The sequence below is a fragment of the Primulina tabacum genome, chromosome 11, assembly GCF_025594145.1.
Source record: "Primulina tabacum isolate GXHZ01 chromosome 11, ASM2559414v2, whole genome shotgun sequence".
Taxonomy (NCBI): Eukaryota; Viridiplantae; Streptophyta; class Magnoliopsida; order Lamiales; family Gesneriaceae; genus Primulina; species Primulina tabacum.
The window spans coordinates 37386583-37398436 of NC_134560.1; the positions used below are offsets into that span (position 1 = coordinate 37386583).

Sequence of the window (11854 nt, forward strand, 5' to 3'; positions counted from 1 at the left end):
GTATTTGCAAACTCAAATTAGGTAATTCTCAAGTAAAACTAAGTACTTTAAAATTTTTATGCTTAATTGATAATTTGTTTTTTTTTAATTATTAAATAAGATGAATATGTCATCTAAATGTATCTTCTATAAAAATACCAACACTTGATGAACTTACGTTGCTTATTCGAATATCCAGTATTTTAATACATATTGTCAGTATCTCATTTACGAAATCAAGTATTTGCAAACTCAAATTAAAATATTAAGTATTGGTAGACTCGAATTAGATATTTTTTGTACTAATTTAGGTATCACATTTTAACTTCACAAATGACACATCAAAAGTCACTCAATATTACTTGAAACTATATTTTTTTATATCCCAAAATAATCAAAATTGAGTCTTGAAAAGGTAAAATCAAGTATATGTGAAATCAAATTAGATACTATTTGTACTAATTTAGGTAACACGTTTTTAATTCACAAATCTCATCATCAAAAAATATTCAATATTATATTCAAATTATATATTTTGACATACTCAATCGAATTTGAGTATTTAAAAGGTAAAATCAAGTGTTTGTGAACTCGAATTATGTATTATTTGTATTAATTATTATATCACATTTTTGCTTCACTGAATATCATCATCGGTGTCACTTAATATTAACTTCAATTATATTTTGGCATACTCAAATAATTGAATATGAGTATTTACGGGATAAAATCATGTATTTATATACTTTAATTAGATAGTCTTTGTACCAATTTAAGTATCACATTTTAACTTCACAAATGACACAATCAAAAGTCACTTAATATTACTTGAAACTTAAGTATTTTCTTACACATTTGAAGTATTCAAATAGCCAAATCAAATATTTGAAAACCGAAAATAGGTATTTTATCGATCAAAATAAGTAATTTTTCTAATTCAACAATGAGTGAGAAACTGTGTTTTTTCAAAAATTAGATGACTATATAAGTCATCTTAATGTATTGTCAATGAAAATACCAACAATTATTGAATTTATTGTGATAACTCGAAAATCCAGTATTTTCTTACACATTTGGAGTATTCAAAGAGTAAAATCAAGCATTTCGAACTCCAAAATAAGCATTTTGTTGGTCAAAATAAATACTTAATCTTATTTCATGATGAGGGATGACCTATGTTTTTTTTTTTTAAAAAAAAAATAAAATTGACATGAATAAGTCATCCTAATGTATTTTTCATGAAAAGACCAACAATGACTGAATTTATAGTGAATGCTCGAAAATATAGTATTTTCTTATATATTTGGTGTATTCAAAGAGCAAAATCAAGTATCTGAAACCTTATAATAGGTACTTTGTATGTCAAAATAAGTATTTACTTTTATTTCATGTTAAAATTATATTTTAAATGGAGAACAATAATATAATTTTTGTGGATAAAATAATATATTTATTTAAATAATAAAAGGTAAAAATGTAAAATTTGCTTTATGGGTAGTTAAAACTAAATATATAGATTTGTCAGGTACTGATTTCTAAAAAATTATGACTAGGTACTGAATTTTAATTGAAACATTGATAGAGCTATTTTTTGGAAATTTACCGTTATAAATATAATTATTTCATGAAGATACGGCCATAAATATTTAATTTATAATCAAATCAACACGGGAGTTATCATAAACTTATAATAGATCATCGATCCTCTCAAATAAAATTTACATTTTGTATTTGTTATTTAATTATACCCGACATCCCTTCACTTCCCAATTGATGATTTTGAATAGCTTTATCGAGATTTAAGCAAATTGTGCAAGGTTTCTAGTTCCTGCAAATTGTGCGCGTTTCAATTTTAATTTACAAACTATTTGTTTCATGGGTTTAATTTGAGCTGCAGACCCTATTCTGGAAATGGAGATTACCCACAAGGTCTTACTCCAAGATTGAATAGATCGCCAGACAAGAATATATGTCCATCGATAATGGAAATTACATTTATAAAAATATACGTCAAAACATCTCATAATTGAATTTCAACTAATGAGTTGAAATAAGATGTACTATATGTATATGATATTTTTTGAAATCAAGTAACAAGGTTGTGAAAAAAGAAAGGTTTTATAATCACATCAAATAGTGCAAGACAACTCATTCTCTTCTCCAAAACTACATTTGTATTAGGGAAAACACAAAAGAACAAAACCAAATATGTAAAAAGAACTAGATTTTATCAACCCAAGTAACCCCATCTATTGTTTTTTTTCAAGGCTAGAATTATGCAAACCATTTCAATCACTTGGGTTGATAAAATAAAATAGAAAAATTATGTCATCCACGTGGCGACCAGTGATTGGTCCATTGATGACGACCTCAAAGCAGACATCTTTTGGCACATAGACCCTCTTTACATAGTAGTAGTGTGTGTGTGGGGCAAAGAGAGTGAGTGAAAGTGGAATAAGATTTTAAATAAACGTTTGCCTTAGCTTCTTATAAGAATAAAATAGTCACACAAAAACTTAACCAAAAATAGACTCATTCACACACCAAAAAAAAAATACACATAGCAATGGCGTCTGCATCATTCCTAAAGTCATCTTCCATCTTGGAGAAGTCTGAACTTGTTAAGGGACACCCTCTTCTCCGCAGTCGTCGTCCTCGGCGGTTCGGTTGTGCCACACGAGAGTCGCCGCCGCATCACCTCTCGCAATTCGAGCTTCTTCCTATGCTGATGAGCTTGTCAAGACCGCAGTACGTTTTAAATTTTAAATTTTTTGAACTTTGGGATAAAGCGTGGGTTGGAACAAGGTGTATTTGGAAATGCTAGTGAATGTCGATGAATATGCTATTGTTAACATGTATCAAATAGTTATATTTAATGTAACTTCTTAAGTGAAGAAAAACCAACTATACAATGCAAGTTAGATAAATGAAATATAATCTCAATATCTCAGTGATAATGTTGTTTATGGGAATGGATTTTAACTAATGGGTAATTTGACAATGTCCTAAAACCATGTTGGTGTAGAAAACTATTGCATCACCAGGGCGTGGAATCCTAGCCATGGACGAGTCAAATGCCACATGCGGGAAGCGTTTGGCGTCAATCGGGCTCGAGAACACCGAGGCTAACCGCCAAGCCTACCGCACCCTCCTTGTCTCCGCCCCTGGTCTAGGCCAATACGTCTCCGGTGCCATCCTCTTCGAGGAGACTCTATACCAATCCACAGTCGAGGGCAAGAAAATGGTCGACGTTCTTGTCGAGCAGAACATTGTCCCTGGGATCAAAGTCGACAAGGTAACTAATAAAACTCGTGAATCCATGCGAATTAATCGATTCTTGAATCTTGATAATAGCTAAAACACGCGAAGCTATTAAGTTTTGATGACTAACAATCTTAAGGCATGTAAAATTATACCTGTTCCTGGTTGGTAGTTTAATCGTAAACAAAAATTAGATCTTATACGATGTAACATATAGTTTATGGATGTTAGTATAAGTGATTCTTGAAAGTTGATGAGAAAATGGATCGGAATGAGGCAGGGTTTGGTACCGCTAGCTGGTTCAAATGACGAGTCATGGTGCCAAGGTCTTGATGGTCTTGCTTCTCGCACTGCTGCTTACTATCAGCAGGGCGCTCGTTTTGCCAAATGGTGAGTACGAGTATCACATGAATTCGAATGAATCCCTTTTGTGTTTATGATGTGAAACGTATCGTTTTTGCTGTTTCTTGAATCAGGCGTACTGTTGTGAGCATTCCCAATGGTCCATCTGGCTTGGCTGTGAAGGAGGCTGCCTGGGGCCTGGCACGTTATGCTGCTATTTCTCAGGTATCATATTGTATGGTTTGGTTCATCTTGAATCAGAGAAGTAATCTCTAATACGTAGTGGATTTTAAAACTAAAATTCAAGGAAAGTAGCTTATATCTCACCATGTTTGTTGTGGACGGATCACATGTCTTCGTCCTGTGTTAGGCTGCATCTGCAGACTTTTATCGATACATAAACCGTCAGTGTCTGATCCACCAATCAAAATTACTTACCTCAGTTAGTAGCCACTAAACATTTAAGGCTATCTATTACCATCAAACAACGATCATAACAGTGTAAAGAATAATTTAATTAGCAGGAAAATCGAGACAAACTCGTCGAAGCTGTTACCAGAAACACAAGCCGGAAAATGGCACTTTGCGCATGAGAAGAGCTGCGGCTTTGAGATAATTCTAGAGCTATAATATTTTACATGAAAATTTTGTGATGAAAACCGATGCTTAGTTAATTTCCATGGTTGAACTTGTTAGGACTCGGGATTGGTCCCAATAGTGGAGCCAGAAATCTTGCTAGATGGAGAGCATGGAATTGAGAGGACTTTTGAGGTTGCACTTAAAGTTTGGGCAGAGGTGTTTTTCTACTTAGCAGAGAACAATGTTTTGTTTGAGGGAATCCTCCTTAAACCAAGCATGGTGACTCCTGGTGCTGAATGCAAAGTCAAGGCCACACCTGAGAAAGTTGCAGACTACACTCTTAAGCTCCTCCGCAAGAGAATCCCCCCTTCCGTCCCTGGAATCATGGCAAGTATTCAAGCTCATATCAATTATTGTATATGTTTTACATGGTATAATGCATTGATTCCCTTTCCATTTGGTTGTCCTTCAACGCCCCTTCTTTTTTAAAGATTTGAGTTTGGTGTCACTAAAATAGCTAGTCACTGTTTAATGACAGACACTCAATTCTACACTGTTGTAAGGGTTTTAACTAGATTGCATCAACTTAAAGATATGGTCTTTGAGAGTATCAAGCTAATGTGTTTTTTTGTCTTGATATCTTGGGCAGTTTTTGTCAGGCGGGCAATCTGAGGTAGAAGCAACCTTGAACTTGAATGCAATGAACCAAGCTCCGAACCCATGGCATGTATCGTTCTCTTATGCCAGGGCCCTCCAAAACACATGCCTCAAGACATGGGGAGGACTCCCAGAGAATGTGAAGGCAGCTCAGGATGCTCTGCTCGTGAGAGCCAAGGCTAACTCTTTGGCTCAGCTCGGAAAATACACCGGTGAGGGTGAATCGGAGGAAGCCAAGCAAGGAATGTTTGTTAAGGGGTATAGCTACTAAGCATACTGCACTGTCAAAGAAAATGGTCTATAGATTAATGGGAAAAATGTTTTTGTTTAGTTTATTATAAAATTGTGCTCTTGAGAACTAGTTAGCTTCCTGGATTAAAAGGATGGTGAAATTTTATTTTTTTGGGGTCAAAACAGTGGTCTGAATATTTTTGAAAGTGTGTGAGTATTTGTACTTTGAAGAATTGGTATCCTTTCAAAATGATGGAAAGCATACATGATGTTCAGTTATCGGTTGGAACTTTTGCATCTTAATCGATTATGAGAAATTTAATTTCAGAATTCTATCATTCAAACAATTCAATTTATGCACCTGTATCGTTCAGATTCTTGATTTCAGTTGACTTTTAGGTATGAATGAGAATGAGTAAATAAAATGTGGCATAGTCTTTAAGAATTGAAATACTTTGGGATGCAATATTGTATTTATTTACAACATTATTTTTCACTTAGGATCCAATATCAACATTGGCCATTAGGGCCAATAGTTGAGTTGAGTGTTCAAATATTTATTCTATACACAATTGATACCACATCTGATTTTTCATGTTGTTGCATAGCTCCATATGTAAAATCATATGTGGCTTAGTGTATGTCAATTGGCCTAAAAGTAGGACCGAACTAACTGTGTTTAAAATAGACTATAGACTTTTCCACTTCTTTAAACAGTAAATCAATATCCAGCAATTTGCCATAGAAAAGCCGCCAAATATAAAATCAAAAGAGAGTAACTGTAAGAAAATAAGAGAATTTATCTGAGAAACTTTATTGGTATCTGTAATGTTTCTGATGTCTTATAAGTTACAGCTGATAAATATGGCACAAACTTCTTCACTAGTAACTGCAGAATGCTAGGAGTCCCAGAAAATGCACTTCACATTGTTTCCCAGTGTATGTAGCTAACTGCAGTTTTCAACGTGTTTAACCATGAAAAATGGACGTGTGGACCATTGTTTTGATTCTGATGCTAATTCCACCTTAAGCAGAGTGCGTCAAACTGTACATAGATGCAAGAAAAGGGGAGAAGATATGAAAATTGTAACTGGACAAAACTAGTATAAATCAAGTGTCGTTTTGGCAACAGCATCTCGTATCGATAGTCGATATTTTTTCACAACAAGAACTCGAATGACCAATCTCGCAAAAGTTACAAAGCATCACAGTATGACTGATATATATTGACTTGCATTCAGTATACCTTCATTATTCTCGGGATCCCTATTGAATGCTCCGTTTACAATATTTTCAGGTTCATGGTGATTGTTAAACAAATTATTCACTTGTTCCTGAGAAATAAATCGAAAAGGAAGATAATTTACATATTAATTCACTACACTTTAGAGTCATTAAACCATGTTGCTTGAATTATAGTTTCTGAGAAACAATAAAAGTTCTGGTTAAAAATCAAAACCTGGTTTGTTGAAACTCTTCCGTGCACCCTTTGAGGCCAGGCATTGAGATCAATAAATTTGTTCTCCATTTTTCCATTACAATAAATGTTGTTAACCATTATAGGATTAGGAGAAACATGGGCAGTCTCTTTCTTAGCTTGAACAGAATTTGCTCTAACCGATCCCGGCTCGTCTAAACTTTCTGGCTTATCCCCCGGAAACTGCAAAGAGCATAGATGTAGAAGCAAATGTCATTACTCATGTTCGACTGCCACAAAAATGAGAAAAAAATTCTCTAGGTGAATTGCATTTGACCCCATGTGATATTCTAAATTAGCTAAAAAAACCCTAGGCTTGAGTCGTCGAGAGGGCGAGAGACGCAAAAAAATGTAGAAACAGAAATATCATTGAAGCGCAGAAGATTTTCTGAAACATATTAAAATCAGAACTTATACGGTTTTTTCCAGAGTTTTTGCTATTTTGAATATCATAGAGGGGCCAGATGCATTTTACCCAGTGTCCTCAACCACAGCCACAAACCTCAGCTCTCTGTCTCAGAAGGAGATATCTTTCATGGGTTCTTTTACCACCGACATGGACAATCATATCACATTGCAGACAAAGGGAACTTCCATCGACCTCACAATAGAAAAAAGCTACATACAGAGGCTCAGGCAGTACTCTTCAAAACAGGATGCTACCTATCAAAAATGAAGGCGAAAGAGAAAGATATGAACCGGCATACCAGGTGCATTTTCACATATGTCACAACGTGGGACTTCACTGGGCTCAGCAAGACCAACTCGTACATGTCTACTCGCAAGCTTGTTACACATATGGACCTGCCGGACAACGTTAGTACAATAGATTCGGGCCATTTTTATCTTCAATCGAGTTTTTACTTTTTATTAACACTGGAAAGTACTTAGACAGTAGATCAAATGAGCAAATTCATAATATGAACTAACATAGATCAAGGAACACAAGAAAGAAGAAAATACAATCTTCTCCCCCATATTGTCACTGATGATCTTTTGCCACGAGTAGATTTGACTATTGAGAGCCTAAGCTTAAACAAGCACTTTATTCCACTCTAGAGCCAAGGCCATCATGAGAAGTAACTAAAGAAACCAATACCATCGTCCAATATTAAAATTAGAAATGAGCACATAACTCGAAATTTGCAATGAAACAAAAGCATGCAGTATAGCGTTTGACATTTCATGAATCAAAACAAGATTTTAAAACAGAATGATACACAAACACGTATCAAGCAATTACATAAAGAAGTATCATAATCTCACCATAGATAAAAACATAATAGCATAAAATTTCAGTCTCAACAGAGTTTTAAATATTCAAAATTTAGAAGCATCACGAAAGTATTTCAGAAACAGCTGCAAATCTCCCGATTTTCGATCTTCAAATCAAAGAAACAACAAAAAACAGTTCACCGGCGAAATAAATAGAACAGGCGCAATACCTTATCGTCACAAGAACGACAAAGTGCCGCCTCATCCGCCGAACAGAATAGAATCGCCGCCGCACTCTCACACACGTCGCACAGTGTTCTCATTTCCAATACACACACCTCTTCTTCTCTATTGCTATAAAAACTTTTCAACAGTCTTTCAGTTTACAGCACTGCGCTACACATAAAATGCATACAGAGAGTATACAGATACGCAAAGCCATTAATCAAAGATACAAGCAAATTCAAGCAGAAAAACACGCAGTAGAATTGATTGTGCACGAAGAATAATACTTACGAGAAATAGATACGTAAGCAGACTTACTCCGTTGGTGCTTTTACAAGATGCGGCGGGCGACGCACGGCTGTGGGGTGCGTCGGGTAGAGAATGAAAACGGCGTTGGGGGCTATTATATGCTAGCATGCTGGTGCACAGTAACATGATTGTGTGACTCGAAGCGTGTGAAATTTGGAGCAGTGTTCCTAAACTGCCCCTCGCCCCTAGTTTTTTTTTTTAGTTATTTTTAAATCTAGTGCTCTTCCCTTATACAAGGTTAAGGGATCACCGGTTCTGGTAACGGATCCATGGTGCCGGAACCTGTTCAAATCGGTTCCGATTCCAAGTTCACAACTTTGGAATCAATCCGATCTACTACTGGGTCGAAGCGGTTTCGGGCTTCTGTTGATGACCAAAATGAGTCAACACTATAAAAATTATTTTTAGATATTAGAAAATACATTTTTTTTTTATTAAGTATTTTGAGTTGAGAAAATATGTCATACAAAAAGATAAATATAAAATAAAATATCGATATCTGCATTAAACATTTAAAATTCATCATAATTTACTAAAATATATTTGGAAAACTCTGGATCTTCCTCAAAACTTTAGCTTGCAAATTTGTTTATCACTCTCGCAGTCCTATTTTTTTTTTTTGTCGTCGCAAACTGATCTTTAAAACACGAGATTAGTTCTTTGTTCATCAATGATTCTGTCATATATTGAAATGCAGATTCGGAAGCACCGCTTGAAAATTGAACTGCTATGACATCTATTGTATTGCCCTTAAGACTAGTTAAAGTTGCGAATTTACTCTCCATTATTCTAAAACATCGAAATTTTATGGAGTTTGAAAATATTAGTTTAAATAGATCTGTATATCATTGGACTATAATGTTGTAACCGATTTTTCTTATAACTTTTGTCGTTTCAAACTTTGGAAGAAGTTGACTGCTCTCATTCGGCTTTTTCTCCGTCTCTGACTCCGCCTCCGATTGGTTACTCGCTCCACCATCTTTCTTAGAGTATAAATCGAATGATTCTTCAAAAGAAAGCATAATTGACTTCTTTTAACTGTCAACATTATTCTTAAGAAAGTTAGCATAATATACAAAAAAAAATTCTAAGCCACATTGATTTTGACTAGGGTCAAGCAAGGTTGTTAAGCCATGAACAATCAGGACAGTCTTCTAATATTTTAAAATTTTATCTTTTATACTTGAAACAAAATCACATGTAACAACATGGTACGATAGTCAATAAATTTAAAAACATATCGAAAAACATAGGTAGAAATATGGTTGCAGTAGGATAGTTAATGACATAAAATTTTTCAGTTGTCTCTTTAAAAAAATTCAACAAAGAAACATAGTTACTTAAAATATTTCAATCAAAGTCGGTCATTATTGAAGTTATGTCGCAACATCGTTGTCATGCGGTGTAAGTGATTCTTTAAAACATAACAAAGTATTAAGCAAGTGATACATCGAATATCAACAGAAAGAAGAAATTTCTTACATCTAATTATGTTATCAATTACCGGTGCTTTCCAATCACAACCATATCATCTTTCACATAATAATATACCACATACTTTAAGTTTTTCTATCGAGTGTCCATGCATTCATCAAAGGCACATTTAACACACAAACTGATAATATGACATGTATATCTAACATGAAGAAAATTACCTTCTAAAATTAATCTTAATAATCTTTAAGATATTTAATCTTAACATTATCGGCACTCGCATTATCCAATGTGATTGGCATTATTTTTCTTTGTATGTCATAAACTTTTGCAATATTTAAAACATATCTAGCTATAATATATATTATGTGTGCGACGATTTTAATTTATCTAAAGATAAAATTCTTTTTTGCATATTCCAAGTTTTATCATTTCAATGACATGTAACAATAAGAAAAGATTTCAGTTTTATATTAGTCAAAATATCAGTTTTCAAACAAACCCTACAATTAATACTCGAAAGATGCAAAATTAATTGCTCTTTGTATTCTTTGTACATATCAAAACAATATTTTTTAAGTGTATGCCTATAAATGTTGTGAAAATCAGGTTCACCAATAATAATAAATTCAACAAAACCTTCTTGTTCAACTAGTAAAAAAAAGTTAACATTTTGTAACGAATTTAAAACTGATTTTTCGAGAAATATATTTTTAATTGTAAAATTTTTAGTAGTTAAAGGATTAATTTGTTGAGTTGGTTCTCTGTCGAGTGGCTATAAACTATCGAGATCAAATTTATGTACATTGACTAAAAGTTTTTTCAAAGTTCCGGTACCACTAGCATCATCATCCGTTTTATTTGAATATCTATTTTTTTCCAAATTCTACACACATAAAAAGATTCGTTCGTACTTTTTTTTCAATGTCGAAGTGATCCCAAACTTTATTTCGCTTTGCTCGAACCGTCATCATGCTCGTCATTGTGTTACTTTCTCCGGGGGACGACGATGTCCAAAAATTCCCACCACCTTCGTTGGGAATTTTCATAGCCTCTTCCTTCTTGTGGTTGGGTTCATCGTCATCAAATTAGGGAATGTAGGCAAAATATTTACCAAAATCAAAATTTTGATTTGAAGGGGATGACTTTGAAATTAAATTTAATGAATGTGAATGTGTATAGCAAATAATAACAAATAGCAAATGTGTTGAAAAATAATAGCATATTGGAGACTAAGTACATAGAAATATAGAATTGGAAGAATGAGAACGCTGTATGAAAATGTTGAAAAATAATCACATATTTATAGGGAGAAAGAAATTTGCAATTTGGCCATAGCCATTGGCCCAACGACTATTTTTTTAAAATTTTTAAATTTAAAATCCAAGCTGGTTCCGGTATATCGGATCCAACCTGGAATCGAAACATGAACCGGTTTCAAACTGCTTTATTTTAAAAACCGGCTCATCCCATTTACAAAAACGTTCGGGGTGATTCCGGAACCAGTACAGGCGAACTGGTTTCGGTTCTGATCCGGATTCGGGTAAATCGACCTATTAAGTATGCCTACCTTGCCTCATGCTTTAAGACCTTACCATCCTGTTATTGGACCAACAATTTTTTAAAAAATATTAGTTGTTGACGCATACGTGTTACATGTGTAACGTAATATATGAAGTATATCGATGTGTAATACATGAGTGAATCGATGACATATATGATCTCTACCGATGCGTCGTCTACTAAAAACATTATGACATACTCTCCATACATACATAATAAAAGTTTTATTGACAAACTAATCTACTAACAACATTAGTAAATAAATTTTTACATTATTTTTTAGTATTATTTTCCCTAAGTTTGATTAAAACAAAATTCAAAATTTCAAAGATATACAATATAAAGATTTTTAAGTTTTTTTGTTATTATGTTGCTTTTTTTGTTTTTCCTAAAACATATATATTTATTGGAATGATTGCATTTTTTATACCCCTTAATTCCGACTCGACTCATATCTGATTTAGTCCGATCCGATCAGCGTCATAGCTCATTAAACAAAATTATTGGCCCCAGTTGAATACGATTATGACTAAAGTAGAGGCCCAATAAACTACTAGGTGTTCGATTCATTATTCCTTGCTC

General features: G+C 33.8%; 1 protein-coding gene and 1 pseudogene across 2 annotated transcripts; one reads left to right on the plus strand and one right to left on the minus strand.

The window, feature by feature from the left end:
• Nucleotides 1-2528: 2528 nt before the first annotated feature.
• Nucleotides 2529-5328, plus strand: LOC142517814 (fructose-bisphosphate aldolase 1, chloroplastic-like; annotated as a pseudogene).
• Nucleotides 5329-5835: 507 nt separating this feature from the next.
• On the minus strand, nucleotides 5836-8419 carry LOC142517815 (B-box zinc finger protein 19-like). Of its 2 annotated transcripts, none has more exons than XM_075620276.1 (7): nucleotides 8285-8419; nucleotides 7972-8137; nucleotides 7234-7330; nucleotides 7029-7144; nucleotides 6509-6709; nucleotides 6296-6383; nucleotides 5836-6094 (listed from the first exon to the last, which is right to left on the minus strand). In XM_075620276.1, exons 2-7 carry the CDS (start codon nucleotides 8062-8064, stop codon nucleotides 6090-6092), a joined length of 600 nt encoding a protein of 199 aa, XP_075476391.1. In that variant the 5' UTR covers nucleotides 8065-8137; nucleotides 8285-8419; the 3' UTR covers nucleotides 5836-6089. The 2 variants fall into 2 exon arrangements, with proteins under 2 accessions (XP_075476391.1, XP_075476390.1); XM_075620275.1 differs by having other exon boundaries at nucleotides 8258-8400.
• Between the last annotated feature and the right edge of the window lie 3435 nt (nucleotides 8420-11854).

Excerpts from the sequence above, each read along its gene's own strand:
- LOC142517815 (XM_075620276.1), bottom strand. The coding sequence starts at position 8,064 with ATGAGAACACTGTGCGACGTGTGTGAGAGTGCGGCGGCGATTCTATTC. Across the intron at positions 7,331-7,971 it reads GTCGTTCTTGTGACGATAAG|GTCCATATGTGTAACAAGCT; the intron begins GTATTGCGCCTG and ends GTTGTCCGGCAG. Across the intron at positions 7,145-7,233 it reads CATATGTGAAAATGCACCTG|CTTTTTTCTATTGTGAGGTC; the intron begins GTATGCCGGTTC and ends CTCTGTATGTAG.